The sequence below is a fragment of the Oryctolagus cuniculus genome, chromosome 21 (genome assembly GCF_051225735.1).
Source record: "Oryctolagus cuniculus isolate XC-2025 breed Fujian yellow rabbit chromosome 21, ASM5122573v1, whole genome shotgun sequence".
Lineage (NCBI taxonomy): Eukaryota > Metazoa > Chordata > Mammalia > Lagomorpha > Leporidae > Oryctolagus > Oryctolagus cuniculus.
In genome coordinates, this window is record NC_142887.1 from 17,557,932 (window position 1) to 17,575,893 (window position 17,962).

At 55.5% G+C, this 17,962-nt stretch overlaps 1 protein-coding gene across 2 annotated transcripts in view; it reads right to left on the minus strand.

Moving 5' to 3' along the window:
• Positions 1-5,099: 5,099 nt before the first annotated feature.
• The window catches only part of FBXO21 (F-box protein 21), a 44,855-nt gene continuing 31,992 nt past the window's right edge, over positions 5,100-17,962 (minus strand). The window contains exons 10-12 of one of the 2 annotated variants that reach the window (XM_002719805.6): positions 17,314-17,504; positions 15,570-15,727; positions 5,100-7,222 (exon numbers count right to left, since the gene is read on the minus strand). In XM_002719805.6, the coding sequence (XP_002719851.1) occupies positions 7,032-7,222; positions 15,570-15,727; positions 17,314-17,504 (540 nt within the window). In that variant the 3' untranslated portion in view covers positions 5,100-7,031. Of the gene's footprint in view, positions 7,223-15,569; positions 15,728-17,313; positions 17,526-17,962 lie in introns of both variants that reach the window. The other variant, XM_002719806.6, reaches the window with a different exon arrangement.

Here is a 17,962-nt window from a genome sequence, read left to right on the forward strand (position 1 = left end):
CCTGGGAAAGCAGCAGAAGATGGCCCAAGTGCTTGGGTCCCTCAACCAATAGGGAAGACCCAGAAGAAGCTCCTGGCTCCTGGCTTCAGTCTGGCCCAGCCACTGGGGAGTGACCCGGCGGATGGAAGATCTCTCCCTCTCTCTGTAACTCTGCCTTCCAAATAAATATGGTAGAGAGAGAGAGAGAGAGAGAGAGAGAGAATGTTTCACCTGCTAGTTCACTCCCCAAATGCCTGTAAAGGCAAGGCCTAAGATAGGAGCCTGGAACTCTACCCAGGTCTCCCACTTGGGTCACAGGGACCCACGGCCTCCCAGGATGTGCACTGGCAGGAAGCCGGACCAGAAGTGGAGGAGCCAGGACTGGAATGTGGCACTCTGATACGGGCTGTGGGCGTCCCCAGCACGGGCTCACCTGCTGTGCAGTGCCTGCCCCGTGGTGTTGAGTGCTTTTTAACAGCTCATCTCTTTGCCATCTTCCACTCTACTGGCACCAGCTGTGCACCAGGCAGTAGTGGCATACTGGGGTAGTCTGAGATTCTATGATGGCTGGGTGTAGCCTCACCATCATTTTATCATGTCTAGAAGGCACCTCTCCTTCACTGTCGGTCTCAGGTACGACTGGTACCATGCTCACCGGGAGCACGTCCTTCCCCACAGGGCATGCAGGCACAGTTGTCTGGAGACAGCTTGTCGGGGAGCCTTGCACAGGGCTCAGGGAGAAAAGCGCACACATCAGAAGGGTCTTCAGAAAGCTCAGAGCAAACGCACGCTACGTAGACACCGTACATGGATTTCCGCTGGTGTTCTGTGCCGAAATAAACTGATCTTTTAATTCCATTTTTTCCAAGAACATTTTAAAGCGCTCTCGTACGTGAAGAGGGAGACGGGCGCAGGCAGTCGGCACAGCGGTTAAGTTGCTGCTTGCAGCGTCTGCGTCCCACATCAGAGCGCCTGGATTCGAGTCCCGGGTCCACTCCCGGTTCCAGCTTCCTGCGAATGTGCACCCCGGGGGGTGGAGGGGGGCAGCAGCTGACGGCTTCAGTTGGGTCCGTGCCATCCACTGGACCCCCCTGTGGTTCAGGCTCCTGGCCCTGGCCTGGTTCAGCTCTGGGTGCTCTAAGCATTTGGGGAGTGAAACAATAGATGGAAAACCTTTTGCTGTCCACCTTCCAAATAAAATAAATAGTTTTTTAAAGAAATTTATTTATTTGAAAGGCGGATTACAGAGAGGGAGAGAGAGAGAGAGAGGGTTTTCATCTGCTGGGTCACTCCCCAAATGGCCACAATGACCAGAGCTGCGCCAATCTGCAAGCAGGAGCCAGAAGCTTCTTCTGGGTCTCCCACAAGGATGCAGAGGCCCAAACACTTGGGTCATCTGCTGCTGCTTTCCCAGGCCACTGGCAGGGAGCTGGATTGGAAGTGGAGTAGCGGGGACTCGAACTGGTGCCCTTTAGGGATGCCAGCATCACAGGTGGCAGTTTTATCTGCTGCACCACAAGGGCGGCCCAGTAAATAAAGCTTTATTGGCACACAGCTGTGCCCATGCATTCATGTGCTGTCCACAGCTGCTTCCCTGGGCCGATGGCCGAGCTGAGTGACTGCCACAGAAACCACATGACCTGCACAGCCAAAGGCACGCACCACCTGGCCCTTTACAGAGCAGGCGTGCCAGCCCTGGCTTCGGAGGGATCACGTTTGCAGAAGCGAACGCCTTTAAGCAGTTTGGGTTCCCCCAGACTTCAAGAGCAGAGACTGTCAGGGACAAGACTGCCTCGTCTTCCCTCAGCGGAGTGCCTGCGGGTGGAAGGAGAATGGCTGAGGCCGCCAGGGGCAGCCGCAGTGCAGCCAGGGATGAAGAAACACGAAGGTTTGGGGTCTGAAAGGGAAGGGCTGACATCATCAGCCAGCAGTTTCTGCGGGGCAAGGAAGCCCAGGAGGAGGCAACGGGGGGCAGAGGAAACTCTACCTGGGTCCACAGCCCAGGCTCGGGTCCCTGCTCAGAGACCTGGCCATGCCAAGGCCGCCTGGCCTCACTGTTTCAGAACCACTCAGGAAAGCGTCCCCTACAGAAGCACTGCTTGCTAGAAACTCCCACCATTATGCGTCTTTCCTCCCCTGCTCTTATGAGAGGCAGATACCTCTGAAATTAACCAGGGCTTTTTTTTTTTCAAGGAATAAATTTAAGGAAATCTGGGGGTGGGTCAAGTCAAACAGGATTAGGCCACAGAGATGAGAAAGGCGACGAAATATACAAGGTGCTTCAAATACTTGGTGCAAAGTGGAATTAAAAGGTTAAGTTGAGCTCCATGCAAAAAATTTTAAAATCCATGCAACTGTGGAGTCTTCAAAAAGTTCATGGAAAATGCATATGAAAAAACTATGCATGGATTTTAATTTTTTGTGCCAAAATAAACTTGTCTTTAAAATTAAAAAAAAACTAAAAAATAAATGTATTTATTTGAGAACCAGATAATCGAACTCCCACCCGTCGGTTCACTTTCCAAATGCCTGAAACAGCTGGGGCTGGGCCGGGTCCAAGCCAGGAGCCAGGGACCGAAAGTGGCTCTCCCACGTGGGTGGCAGGAGGCACCACGTCTGCCTCCCGGCCTGTGCCTGAGCAGGGAGCTGGGCTCAGGGGAGAAGCAGCTACTGCGACACGGGATGCAGGTGTCGCAAGCAGCACTTTCACTGCTATGCCAAATGGCCACCCCCAAAACTCAGCTCTTAATTCCATCTTGCCACAAACTTCCTGCCGTACCCTCATACTTCTCCCGTGTTCACCGCAGCTCCTGGCACTGAGAGAGGTGGGCACGTTAAAAGATGACGCCAAGAAAAGCCACCAGCGCCAACCAGCGAGACAAAGGGACAGCAGCTGCTGCAAAACCACAGCCCAGGGGAGCCTGCGCCCTCTACAGGACAATAGCGCCCCCCAGGGGCAAAAGCTTGCTTTTTATGGGGGGAAGCAAGAGACTATTAAAGCACGGATATATATGAAACACCCAACAGATGTAGCTCATCTTGGGTATGTCACGGGTGGTGCAGGTCGGCCCTGCTCACCACAGCTAAAAGGTGAAAACCACCCAACTGTGCACCGAACGGGGTGTCAGCACGTGGAGCACCCTTTGGCCATGAACAGGAACAGGGGGGCTTAGACCCAGCAGAGAGGATGCTGCAAGCAGACAGGCGGGCAGAGGGAGCTCAGGGGGAGTGGGACCCCACCCCCGGGGCGGGGGTGGCTGAGCCGCGGGAAGGGTGGAGCAGGCTGTGGCCTTCACCGTGGCCGCTAACCACACGTGGTTCCGTCCTCCTCAGCGGAACATGCCCGTATCTCCCAGCCTGAGGGCTCAGTGCGTGGATCTAAGCGTCGCTCCAGACTAGCCTATGGAACCTCCCAAATACTCGCTCCCCTTCCAGCTGGACAGAACCGGCTGCCCCCGGGTCGCTCCTGGAAGCCACATGCCCATGGTGGAGCTTCGTAAGCCTGCGTTCCCCTGCCCAGCATTATGGGAGCGAGAAAGTTCTGTTATGGTCGAGCCACACTGCATTTCTCGGGTCTGTTTACTACAGAGCCAGCATCACCCTGGTACATACATCGCTAATGGCCGGAACACAGTCGCTCTACAATCACACATAAGTTTATTTGTTCAAGTAACGTCTCTGACCTAAAAGATTCGAACGTTCAGACCTGGAACAGTGAAGGCTGAAGTTACTGCGAAGCCAGCGACAAGGGCACTGTGCAAGGTGACTGCACAAGGTGTCGGCTGTGGGGCTGTGAAGAGCGGGCCCAGGGCTCCTGCACAGTGGGAGGCGACCTGTGTTCCTACCCTTCAGAGGTCTGGAAGAGCGGCCCGCGGCCCCAGGCCGGCAGCCTGCCTTTGTGCACAGCCGGCCTTTGACCTAGGAATATTTCTACATTTTCAAAACAAAAGACGATGTTCAGGCTCCAGGCCTGTCCTGCAGAGTGGGCAGGTGGACACTGAGTCACACACACGATGCTGTCAGTGCCTGATGTCTTCCCAGGAGACAGTCCCGGGGCCCAACTCTGCGGCATCCAGAGTGACCAAGACAGTGAACAGGAAACGGGAAGCAACGCACCTTGGTCATCACGGCCACAGAAAGGTGTCGGCAGCCCACCATCCCTCACTCAGAGCGAGGCCCGAGGGAGAGTCTCCTCCTCTGCCCAAGCCAAAGGCCTGCAACGTGGCCGCACGGCCAGGCGAGGCATGCTCAGACGCTGTGACATTTCACGGCGAGAACAAGACTGGAAGCAGCAGGAAGCGCAGGTGTAAAACTGCGCCAGCTTTCTCAAGGGGGCAATTCTGCTGGGGCAGAGATGACAGGGCCGGACTTCCAGACTCTGATCACGTGGACATCTGTGGACACCACGCTCGGACACTGGCCCTACCGGATGTGTCTCACGCACAGTGCCCCAGAGCGGCTCTGCAGACGCTGGACCCCGGGAGTGGGGCACGTGGTCAGGGAAGAAATACCCAGGCCCTGCCGAGTCAGGAAGGCATGGCGCGCTGCCGTCTCTTACAGAGTCCCAGGGCAGAGCACCGCGGCACAGGCCTGGAGACAACACCATGCTGGCACGCGCAGCTTCTGCCCACGGCCGCTGTCACCCGGCACAGGTTACCACCATCCCCAGGTCGCTGTGGACAGCCATGTGAGTCATGGAACAAAACACACCAAGAACCTCGCCTTCCCCCACGCACCTGAAGTTCTCATTCTATGGCATGGAATCTTCCCAAAATTAAAGAGCTGCCATCTTTGGGTGGTGACCAGAAACGCTCGGAGGATCCCGGGCCCACTCGTGCAGGGACACGAGAGCATCGAGGTACCCCGTGCGCTCGCCGGGGTGAAGGGACAGCCAGCAGGGCATCGACTTAGGCAGACGTTGGGCTTCTGTTCTGAAACGGACTGGGCAGGCCGGGGGGCGTTGCTCTGGCTAAGTCCCATTCATTGATCATCGCATAAAAGGACCTTGGCATTCATTTGAAGAGAAAAGCGCTACTATCTCAAACACTGAGCGCTTCAACACTGCGGCAGACCTACTTTTATAACAGGGCTTTTTTAGACTGGAGAAAACTCTTGGAAAGTTTTTAAAAAGAAACTTATGATTTATTAGAGTACAGGATCCAAAACACGTTTTTAGAAAAATATAAAGTGCCCAAATACCAACGTACACAGGTGATACAGGTTTCCCGGAGCCGGGGGAAGCATTCATGGAGAAACACATTTAAAAACAGTCTCGGTCCGTATTTACAATCGGGTCAGCAAAGGTAAAGCCACCTTTCTTGGCTTGGACAGGACTCTAAGAGAAACAGCAATCAAACCAGAGAAGCCACGCTGCTGCCGCGGGCACGCTCTGTGTTTCTGAGGACTGCGTCTCCTGGAGATGGCCTCGCCGGCCGCCATCGCCTGACAAGCAGAGTAGTGTAAAGTGCCCCTCCTCGGCAGGCAAGGAGCGGCGAGGGACGTGGACCCTGGCAACAGCTACCTCAGGCTGGAGGGGCCGGCCGCCAAAGCCTCACCTCTCCCACAGCCGCCTAACAGCCTTCACTGGCTACGAAGTTTCCAAACCTCGGTCATCCCTGGGTTACCCTTTGTTAACCAAACGGTAACCGGGAGGCAGTCCTTCGACACGGTGTGAGGAGGCCGCATGCTGACGGGCAGACGGGCCAAGGCTGGCGGCAGCACGGCCCCCAGTGCCTCGTTCGCTAGAGCGAGCCTATTACGTATTTTCAAAGTAGAGAGCAAAATAACTAGGCCCTGACTCCAGAAGGTAGCTCTGCCGGTTACTGACAAGATTAGCTTGTTCCAAACCGGCAGGTCGAGTGGCACACTCCACGCTCTTGCTAATGGCATCGGAAGGAGCCCACGGCACGGGGACACCAAGTCACACACTGCCCCGGGGGCCCGTGGGCACTGGCGGCTGGGGAAGGCAGAGGGCATGCCGCCTCCATCCCATGGGGGCCCGACTCTCCGTGTCTACCCAGCCACTTCCGGAGAAGTCTTGAAGTGACCATGGAATGAACCAAGGGCGAGAAAGTTTTCAAGGCTCATTCTTCTTCTTTTTTGATGACAGAAGTGAACCCCCCACGCGCTGGTCCCTGCAGACCAGGGGACGACTTCGCACAGGAAACGATTTCATGTCAGATCTGCACGTTTCACCACAAAAAGAACCCATCGCTGGTGTAACACCTACTCGCAACACTGGAGCAGATTAAGAAAAAAAGTAGTCATTTTAAAGGGAGGAAGCGTAGATGAACGTGGAAAAGTCCACTCACAAAGGCCATTATTATGCATTTTCTCAAAGAATTCTGGGTAACAGAAAACTAACGATTTGTAGACATGTGCATAAGCCCAACAGAGGAATACGGAAGGGAAAACTATTATTCTCCCAGTCTAAGTAACAATAAAAAAAGATAAACACTTGAAATCTGTGTTTCACATATTAAAAAAATTAATTCAAATGACTCTAATTACCATTAGTGTGTTAATGTCTCCATCTCCAAGATGCTGCCAAGAAAGCACTCAACTGTACCTCCGAATACGCGACTGACGTCAGCGCAGAGACGGACAATCCTGCGTGGGACTGCGTGTGTTCCAGAGGTCAGAAAGCAGTTATTGCCAACGGGCGACCCCATCTGTCCAGCAAAATGAAATGCTCTGAGACAAGTGTAGACGGACGTAAGGATGCAAAGTGAACAGAGAATGGTTATGAGGGTGCCAACTGTGAGATCGCATGAAGACAGAGTGTCACAAACTGTCACCACAGGACAAGCGTACAAGCCATGCCACTGAACACAGTGCCTTTCAAATCAATTCACTAGTGTAGGCGGAGAGCAACATTGTCTTTGCAGCTGGAGGAGAGCACACGCTATCTAAACTTAGGAGGAGGCAACCAGCACTACTGGCTGAAGTGGCTTTCCTGGTGGTGTGAATCCAGAGGGGCCCTGGAGACGCCAGAGCCCCGGTCTCTGGGGAGAGAGCAGCAGCAGCAAAGGTGCAGTGTCCTCTACTAGACGTTACTCGTCTATGTTCTCCTTCTTCGCACTGTAAATGTTCTGCACAGTTTCATAGACAAACTCCAGGTCCTCCGGGTACCGGATTTCTAGCTCTGCGTTGGGGATGTAGTGGGTGCCGGTAAACTCGGAGAAATAGCGTCCCACATCAGGGTGCGAGATTTCCTGAGGCTCCACATTATATTCCAAGTTTTCTGTTGGTAAAGAGGCACACGGACATTCGCATTAACACTTAGATATCAGCAGTGGCCGGGGTCCACAGCACCTCCCAGCACCCCTTCCAGGCGGGAGAGACAGACGGAAAGACCACAGCCGTCTGTGGCATCAGGGCACCAGGCGGCACACAGGCCCCGGGACGGCCCCGCGAGGAACAGAAGCACTCTCCAGGCAGGACGTTTGGCCCAAACACAACTCTGGCTCTCAGGGGCTGGAGGACTAGAGACTCGCCGAGCTCTGAGACACCAAGACCACGGGGAAGATGTGGACGCCATTGTGTCGCTTTGGTACAGGTCTCCGTGGGACCTGCCATTCGGCTGGTCCACTGAGGAGAGCCTGCCCCATGCACGCACACCTTCCTGCCCAGCTCCTCTCGACGCTGCCATGCGCTTGCAAAGGCAAGGCAGGCGGCCCCTTTCCAGGGAGACGCGCGGGAGGCGGTCTGCCCCTCCACACCCTGTGTCACTGGCTCTTACTGCGTACCACCCCCTGGGAAGGCCGTGCCACCTCCTCTCCCCACTGTCTGCTTTGCCAACAAGGTTAAGAAGGAAACGCCGAGGCAAGGGGTACACAGGCTGAAATCCTCTCACACGGCTCACCTCCCCCCAAACACCCGAGACACGGCTCCTCCATGGGCACAAAGGACGGTGTCTCGGGCACCTCTTCTGGCCAAGATGGCTGAGGCTCTGTGTCCAGGGCAGAGAGAAGCCCCGCCCTTCATGCCCAGGCACCAGGAAGGAGCTGAGCAGATGTCCCCGTGGAACTAACAGGAAGTCAGACTGTGCACACCCGGCCCTGGGACTGGCCGACATGCACAGGGCAGCAGGAAGGCCATGTGGGCGACATGACAGGGCAGCACACTACTCCTGAGGCGTGTGGCTCAACGCCCGCAAGAACAGGGTCGGCAGGCGTCTCGGATGCACAGCCTTTCCTGTGTCTGCCTCTGGGGGCGGGAGGGAAGAGGGAACCCAATCTGCGACCGCCTTTTCCTTACACCACAACGTGCGCGGAGCTAACGAAATTTCATCTAATAGGCTGTTTCAACTGCTTCTTCAGATGGTGTTCAGGGTGTGTCAGCTGAAGAATCCACACTGCTGAGGAAATGCCAAATCCTGTGCAAGATGAAGGGATGGGGTGTATCTAAGTGCACCCTACAGCAGGAACTGCAGGACCCATCAACATCTAACCACAGGCCACTGGCTCAACGCTGGCACACGACTTCGGCAAAACACTAGGCTACGAAGAAAATCAGCAACCTACCTTCAAGGTTCTGCTCGGGGTGTGGAGGTAAAACCATGTACAGCTCTCTTCTCTCAAGTAAAAAGAAAGTAATAAAAATCACACTCGATAACAAAGAGTGTGTGTTCAGCCTGGCAGTTCAGACACCACACCCCATGTCGGAATGCCAGGGGTTGACTCTCAGCTCTGACTCCTGACCCCTGTTGATGCAGACCCTAGGAGGCAGGTGGCAGGTGACGGCTCAAGTACTTGGGTCCCTGGCACCTACATGAGACCCAGATTGAGTTCCTGGCTCCTGGCTTTGGTGTGGGTCAGCCCTGGCTGTTGTAGGCATTTAGGGAGTGAGTCAGCAGATGGAGGATGTCCCAGTTTCTCAAATACAATGGAAAACAAACTTGAAATGATTGTAAAATGAGGGGCTGGCGCTGGGATGCACTGCATTATTCAGCTATCTGTGCCGCCAGCATCCCGTATCAGAGTGCCAGTTCATGTCTTGGCTGCTCCACTTCCGATTCAACTTCCTGCTAACGTACCTGGGGAGGCAGCAGGAGATGGTCCAATTGCTTGTGCCCCTGCCACCTGTGTGGGAGACCAGGATAGTGTTCCTGGCCCCGGGCCTCAGCCTGGCCTGGACCCAGCTATGCGGCCATTTGGGCAGTGAAACAGCAGATGGAAGATCGCTCTCTGCTGTTCTAGAGAAGGAAGGAAGGACGGACGGATCCGGGAACATCACAAACAAAACCCCCTGTGCTCTAAAGGACTGCTGGTGCCTGTCACTGCGGGCAGGCAGAGACGCTCAGTATAAAAGGAACCTACGTGGGCGACTTACAGCACTGCTTTGCAGCCAGTCTGTCGAGAGCTGTGGTCTCACCCTGGGCTATTATGCCTTGAAAGGGACATCTGGCAACATCTGAGGACATTTTTGGTTGTCCTAACTGGGAGCTGCTATTCGCATGCGGGGGGTGGGGGGAGAGGTCAGGATGCTGAACACCCTAAGACATACAAGCACCCCACGCCCGGCCCCATGAATCACCCAGAACCAACACGGACAGTGCCCAGGCTGAGAACCCTGCTCGGAAGAAGTGAGTTCCATGTTCCGACTTGCTTCACTGTCCCCCTCCTCCCACCCCCTTCCTTCTCTTCCAAGGTAACATCTAGCTTCTGCGTGAGGGACAGGGAAGGGTGAGCCCAGGTTATCACGCTAGGTCTGTCACGGCAACACGACTAGGCAGCTGCCACAGGACTGTGAACGCGGGCCCAGACAAGAGCACAAGAAGTTCAGGCAGGAACACTGGAAACGACTGAGCAGGGGAAGGAGTCCAGTAGGGTGCCGCTGGGCCCACCACTGGCTGGCAGGGAGAGACCAGGCCTGGACTCAGCACCTGGCCTCTCAACCTGCCAAGGAGCTAGACAGGGGCAGGTGTTGGTGCAGCAGATAAAGCCGCTGCCTGTAGGCTGGCGCCACGGCTCACTAGGCTAATCCTTCGCCTTGCGGCGCCAGCACACCGGGTTCTAGTCCCAGTCGGGGCACCGGATTCTCTCCCGGTTGCCCCTCTTCCAGGCCAGCTCTCTGCTGTGGCCTGGGAGTGCAGTGGAGGATGGCCCAAGTGCTTGGGCCCTGCACCCCATGGGAGACCAGGAGAAGCACCTGGCTCCTGCCATCGGATCAGCGCAGTGCGCCGGCCGCAACGGCCATTGGAGGGTGACCCAACAGCAAAAGGAAGACCTTTCTCTCTCTCTCTCTCTCACTGTCCACTCTACCTGTCCAAAAAAAAAAGCCGCTGCCTGCAATGCCAACATCCCATCTGGGTATTGGTTCGTGCCCTGCTAATGAAGGACCTGGGGAAAGCAGTGAAGGTGCCTAAGTGTTTGGACCTCTGCACCTGCGGGCCTGCAGGAAGCTCCTGGTTCCCAGCCGTGGCCTGACCCACCCCTGGCTCCTGCAGCTATTTGGGAAGTGAACCAGCAGAAGGAAAATCTCTCTGTCTCTCCTTTCCCTGTAACTCTTTCAAATAAATAGATAAATCTTAAAAAATAAAAAAAGGAGCTAAACAGGAAGTAGTGACAGAAAATTTCCAAGGAGAAGACAAGATAATGAAGTTGAGCACGCGTGTATAATGAAAGGAAATAAACACCTGTCTCCTACAGAAGGTTCTCAGGAAATTGAAGAGAAAGTCAGATCTAAAACAAAATAAGAATCGTAGACTTAAAAGTTTTGCAAAATCTGGAGACGTTGCTCCAGATTCCCTTCAAGTTTTCAGAGAAATGCATCTGCTTGTTTTATTTTAAATTTCCAGTGACCCCAGATATGTGAATACAAAGCTTGTAAACCTAGGGAAATGCTAACCATGAATCCGCCCCGGACCCCTCCCCTGTGCCAGTCCCTCCTCTGTCTTCCTATCCGTGCTGTGAACACGAATGTGTGTGCAAACAACCCCCACAGATCTGCAGAATACTGGGTGTCCTCACATAAAACACGCAACATGTGCAAGCGGCTCCCCAGACGGCAGTCCCGGCTTCCAGTCCGCACAGACCCCAGTCTGCCAGTGCTTAAGTGACAACGGCCCTGCCGCTCTGAGGGCCACAGGCTCCCAGCACTTAGTTCTCAATGTGCTTCTAGGTGAGGACTCGGGTGGCACTGCAGGGTGGGAGGAGTAGCACTTGGGGTTTGTGCCACTCAAGAGAGCGTCCGTCTTCAGCTCTTCCTCCCTGAATGCGCCCCATCTCATCTGATCTCGGGAGCTAAGAGCGTCCAGGCTGCCCTCCGCAGTGACTGTCCCCTTACATTCCGCCTGGCGCAGGAAGGAGCCTCTCACTCATGCCCTACACTGGCCGGCACATGTGCACGGCCTCAGGGCAGAGTTCACTTGGGCAGTGTAAGACTAAACTCTGGAAAAGGGTGCTAACATGTGGGCAGTGCATAGCATGGACCAAGCATCCTACGAGGTGCACTACCACTACAGACACACCATGGGGCCGGCGCTGTGGCATAGTGGTTAAAGCTGCCACCTGCAGTGCCAAAATCCCATGTGGGCGCCAGTTTGTGTCCCAGCTGCTCCACTTCTGATTATCCAGCTCTCTGCTATGGCCTGGGAAAGCAGTAGAAGATGGCCCAAGTCCTTGGGCCCCTGCACCAGCATGGGAGACCCAGAAGAAGCTGGCTCCTGGCTTCGAATTAGCTCAGCTCCAGCCATCGCGGTCAACTGGGAGTAAACCAGCGATGGAAGACCTCTCTTTCTGCCTGCCATAAATAAATAAATAAATAAATAAAAAGACATCACATTTAAGAACAAGATTCTCGCTTATCGGCTGAATTCCTGGTCTTCCCAAACGTGTGGCTGACTAAAATCCAGACTAGCTATGACACTCATTTTCCACGGGGTCCAGGAAGCAATTGCGAGAAAAGGGACTGCTCTCCTGTCAGAGCCAACAGAGTATCAGGCGCCAATGGGAACATTACTCACCAGGGCTGCACCTCGAGCCGAGAGCTGAACACACCGCATCCCATATGGAAGTGCCTGGGTTATTACTGGGCTCCCGACTCCAGCTTCCTGCTAATGCAGACCCTGGGAGGCAGCAGGCGATGGTCAAGTACTTGGCTTCCTACCACCCATGTGGGAGACCTGGCTCCTGGCTTTAGTCCGGCCCAGCCCCAGTTCTCATGGGCATCTGGGGAGTGAACCAGCAGATGGCAGCTCTGTCTGTCTTTCTGCCTCTCACAAAACCAAAACAACCACACAATTATACATATGCAAGATGCTGTATACGTGAAAGCTAACACACCCAGGGAAGAATTCTTTTACTTATGCAGACAAAACTGCTCACAGATGGCGTACAGTATGTGGTTTGTAATTCACTCTTCAACTCCAGGGACAGCTAATGACTGGAAAGGCATTATTTACAGGTTCGACTCAGGTTAACAGGACCACTGAAAATAAAGGTTGCAAATTTACTTAGAGAAAAAAGTTTAAAAACAAAATAAATTTAATGCAAATCATTTCCATTTTAACAATTTACTGTCAAGGTCTCCCACTGGCTAAATATGAGCCAATTTGAGAATAAAATTGTCCCAAATGATTACCCATTGACTAAATGAAAATCCAGGAATCTGGCAGGGAGGTGGCCAGCAGACAAGGTGGGGGGAGAAGGGGGAGGGACAAGAAAGCTCTTGTTGACAGAAATGGAGCAAGAGCGGCAGAAAGTCCGCACTTTGCAGTCTCACAGAAAGACTTGGGTAACAGTATGCACAGGCACTAGAACTGACCACAGCGTCACCGGCTCGGAGATCAGGACAGCCACAGGATCTCACAGGTGACTCCAGGGGTTGCGAATTGCAAAGGGAACACCGAGTCTCCCAGTGAATCACCCGCTCAGCCCGGACAGCAGGACGCCAAGCACCACGGCCCTGCACCTGGCACTAAGCAACGCTGGCAGAATTCTCAGAGCTGGCAGACTCCAGTCAATCCATCCATCTATCCATCAGTCAGACTTAACTTCCAGGAAGGCAGATGATTTCCAAGACAAAAGCCGGTCGCACAGAATGGGAACTGTGTAAGAGACCAGAGAAGGAACCGCCAAGCGTGGTCCCCGAGTCCTGGCTATCTGGTGCATGTGGTAACCATGGGGCACCATGAACGTGGATCCAAGAGCAGACGCAAGCAACCGGCTTCATGTGTTCATGTGGCTGGGGCAAGGCGAGGCAGAGAAACGCCCGCACCTCAGACAATGTGGGACTGAGTTTAGGTCACAACGCCTGGGACATTCTTCCAGAACAGAGCAGTGAAAGGCTAAGACACACACAGTAGGCGTTCAGTGTTGGACCGCCTGGAGGATGAAGAGGGTGTCCAGTGTGTCTTCTAACTGTGCGGCATATTTGAAAACGCTCCTACTCCAAGTCACCTCGGAAACAACTGGCTTCTCACTCCTTAGACGCTCCCCATCCACCTCCCTGCTCTGCACTTGCGCTCACTCCCGCCCCAGGCGAATGTGAGCTGTGGGTAGGGACGGAGGAGATGCGAGGAGGCCTGGACTGGCAGTGGGAAGCCCTGCAGGAAACTGAAGCCGTGAGGCAGCTGAGCAAGATGCCCTGCAGGGGGCAGGCCTGGGAGCGGGCGCCACACGATGGGAAACAGGAGAGGCGGCAGGGGGCAGGGGGCAGCAGTGGGATGCACAGGGAGGGTAAGGAGACAGAGGAGGGCACAGATGGCCCCAACGGTGCCTTCCAGAGAGAAGGGACGGGCAGGGGCGGCTGGGTGTGGCAGCAGCGTGAGGTCAGGGGAGGAATTGGAGAGACTCCTGAACAACCACAAACAGGGTCTGGAGAGTCACCAACACACTGACACTTGAAGACGACACGAGAGCAAAGGAGATGGACCAGGAGAGGCCCACAGAGCTCTGCGGAGGGGCACCCCCACCCCAACTCCCTGTCTGGGGGAGCCTGCCACAGGGCTCCGCTCCATCTTGGTAGTCCACGGCCCAGCACCGGAGCCCTCTGGAAACACTGACTAGGGCCCAGGGAAGAGCTTTCAGGGCTACGACCTGCTAAGGGTCCCGCAGCCATCGAGTTTGTCTCCATCTCAGAGATGGTGAACATGGCAAGAGCCTGCCTTCTCCCAGAGGCACAAAGCATCAACTGTACACCGCCCGCTGCAGGCTGCCTGGCGGGACTACACACGCATGCCTGGATCGGGACCCGTTCAGAACACCTACAACCAAATACTCACTTCCACCTACTTTTTAAAAGCCCAATTTAAAGTCAACATAAATGTTCCCAGAAACCAGGAAACTGAACACTGAGAGTCTTAACGCTGACACTGACTGTGGCGAAGCCGTGGGTGCTGGCTTCAACTGTATGAAATCACCCTCCTCGGCTCCTGGGTATACCCTGCACTGCACTATAAAGTGCCCCCGGTGCTTTGTGGCGGTGCAAATGCCCTGGCAAAGCAGGGACCGACTTCCAAATCACACGTCCAGCTTCCGAAACTGCCAGGGGATTTAGCTGACACGGGCTGAGAAGGTCAACACCGCCCTGAAGTCTGCAGGTGCCCAGGGGGCAGGTCAACCCCACAGCTTCCCCAGGACACGGACAGAGGTCGGCCTCTCCCAACTTCCGACGAAGTCACAGTCACTAACGCGAAAGCTCTGAAGCCTCGGAGGCTCTCAGATGTCAGGATCTCCAGGGCTGGATTTGCGGACACAGCAGTCCAGGACAAGGATCTGCCCGGCCGCGTGCCTCTGCTGTCATACCCGTGCACCGTCTGCGCGCCCATGAGATGACGACGATGATGGAGGTTCTCAAGTGGAACTCATCCGCTCTCCAACGCCGCCCATTGCACAGCGGCACCCTCTGGCATTTGTGCTTGCTCCCACTAATAAATTAACGCGAATGCCTTCACAGTTAGGCATTAAACAGTCTCGTCCTATTAAAGGGAGGAGAAATTCAACAGCGACAAAGGAGCAGGAGATCCCCACGGGAAGCCTTTTAGTCTGGAATCTGCCTCCACGGGCTCCATCCGCCCCCAGCTCAGCTGTGCCCCGGGAGAGCACCTGTCAGGGCTGACAGTGGCTCCAAACACTAACCAAAGGTGGCTCGGCAGCTCTCTCAGGTGCCTTTAGTGCCCGTGCTGTGGACGGCAGTTCCCACAAGTGGCCACACGGCGGGGCAGGGGCTCTGAGACAGCACCGCTGGCAGCCAGCCTCCAAGACCAGAGGACTATGGAGGGCTCCCCAGGTGTCCGAGTGGCACGCTCTGGTCTAGGCAGGCAGTGCGGGCAGGGCACAGGCTCTCTTGGGCTGAGGGGAGCCCATGCAGGGTCTGGAAGGGCGGACTTTTGGGAACTAACTAGCACAGTGACGTATCGGAACAGAGATCAGAAGTAGTGTGGGAATAGCCCTGGCGTGGGAGGGGCTGAGTGTGTGAGCTCTGTAACCCTTGGCAGGGCTGTACCAGTGCCTGCCCACGTGTCCTGAGGATCAGTCCTAACCACAGGACGCCACATCTCTGACTCACGGATGCCCCGCGCCCTCAGGGCAGGGTGCTCAAACGTGCCCGAGGGCCACCCAACGCCCAGCAGAGCAGCCGCTTACCTTGGGCTGCGTATCGGCAGGACCCATCCTCCACCAGCACGTTATAGAAGGGCTGGTGGTGCCCGTGAGGCAGGCTGTGCACGTTCATGTTTCGGATCCACTCGTGTCCCATCATGCAGGTGGGGTCCCAGCCGTAGATGACGCAGTTATAGCCGTACCTAACAGGCAGCAGACGGGTAGCCGGTTAGTGCCCGGGGAACCTGCACAGACGACGGCCTGGCTCCTCCGGCGCTCACTGCTTACAGACTCACCTGCTCTTCCAGGACAGCCCTGCCTCTGGGCAGACCCCTGTTACTGTCACCACTGCACTTCACTTGGCAAAGAAGGAACTCCTCAACACAGTAATGGGACGACAAGTGGGTGTCCAAACGGACAGGGAGCCAGGACCTGGCCTGACTACAACACATCAAAATCAACTTCAGCAAACCTGGGACCCAGATGTGAGATGCAGGACTTGCAAACTATGCAGTATCTTCATGACTGAAGGCAAGGAATGATTTCTTCAACAAAGCACTAAACAAACAGCTCAGAAAGGACAAGACTATCCTGTCTGATGGCATTAAAACTCAGAGACCAAAGGACCCTGGTTCTATTAAAAAAAAGGACAACTGGGAGAACATGAACTGACTAGATATTTGATGTTGAGAAACTGCTTATTTCTTTTTAGAGAAGAACAGGATGATCAATGTTGTACTTGGACCATCCTCCACTGCCTTCCTGGCCACAGCAGAGGGCTGGCCTGGAAGAGGGGCAACCGGGACAGAATCAGGCGCCCCGACCGGGACTAGAACCCGGTGCGCTGGTGCCACAAGGCGGAGGATTAGCCTAGTGAGCTGCGGTGCCGGCTGACCAATGTTATTTAAAAGGAAACAGAGTGGCAGCTTTCAGGCAATGCGGGAGTAGCTACACTGAAAGGGCATTTGGTCCCTGGGCCGATTAACACGGGGAGGAGCGGGTGAAGACGGAACTGACAACGACCGGGGAGCCCGGTGCAGCGACTGGCAGGAACATCGCCCGGCTCATCACTCAGCTCCCTCGGCTCTCCTGTGTGTTTGAAAATTCCATAAGAAAAACTTTAAAATGCAATGAAAGAATGAACAACACTAGCCCCACACTGGGAAGAGAGCTGTGCACCAGGCAGCGACACACACAGGACGAAGGACAACTACAACAGACGGAGGCTGCTCCGTCAACAGGAAGCACACAGAATGCCCGGGGCCCAGACGGGGAGTGCGCTTGACAGCAACACCTCATTGCAGACCGCTCAGTGATGAGGGACGCGGAAACGGAGACCGCGCTGAAGGACCCCTGCCCGAGTCCCTGCGGAAGCTCTGCCGCCAGCACTGGCTGGCGAGGGGGACTTGGCTCCCAGCCTGCTGGTGCGGTGTGTGGGAGTCCAATCACCAGGGACAGAGCCGCGTGCTGCCTGCTACAGGTCCCCCTCGTCCCTCTGACCCCACAGCCCTACCCGTGACTCGGGCGCAGTGAAAGAGGAGAAAGAGCCAGGAGAAGCAGGAGAAAAGCTCTCTGCTTACAGAGCTGCTTCCATCCTCCCACACAGGGAAGGGCCAAACGCCCCCAAACACACCGGAAGACCGCTGGGCTACAAGGTCTGGCGCACGCGCAGAGTGACCACTAGCGAGCGGCCAGAGGCCCCGCTGCCGCTCCAGGAGTCAGGTCCTCCTCCGGTGGGTGGCTGGCGCCTCCCTGCAGACGCCGCGGGTTGGGAGAAGCTGGCACTCACCTCTTGTGCTTCATAATGAGCCCGATGGAGTAGCAGACATCCCTGTGCTTCTCATCGGAGCGCAGCTTAACCTCCACGCCTACCTCCTCCTTCTTGCGCTCAATGTGCTCCAGCGTGTGCTGCACCAGATAGCCCACTGCCCCGTGCTGCCCAGGGTCAAGGGTCTGGATGTGCTGGAGGATGTCAAGCACCTTCAAGACAAGACAGAAAGACTAGGAGATAATATTTTCAGCTAGGCCTTTTCTCTGCCGCAGCACGGGATCTAGGCCTACCTACATAACCTCACGAGGGACGGCAAGGGGCGGCCAGGCCCTGCCGGCCCAGGTCTCCGTGCCATTTCCCAGGGGCTCTCCCCAAGTCAGAGCTGTGCGCACCCGGAGCTGGGCTCACCTGTGGCGCTGGGGGCTGGCCCAGGACCCGTGAGCGAGGGATTAGTGAGCAGCGCAGTGGGGCAGGCACAGCCTGCAGGGAAGGGCTGGCTCCTAAAGGGTGGGATGCTCTTGGTCAGCTGGGAATTGTGGGAATGCCCACTGTTTAAACGTAGTGAGGACACTAATGTAACCCGCCACTCACTAACTGGAGAACAAGAGGGAGCCTTGGCACAACTGCCCCATGCTGGGTAAGACGGGAAGGGGCACGGAGAGGGCAC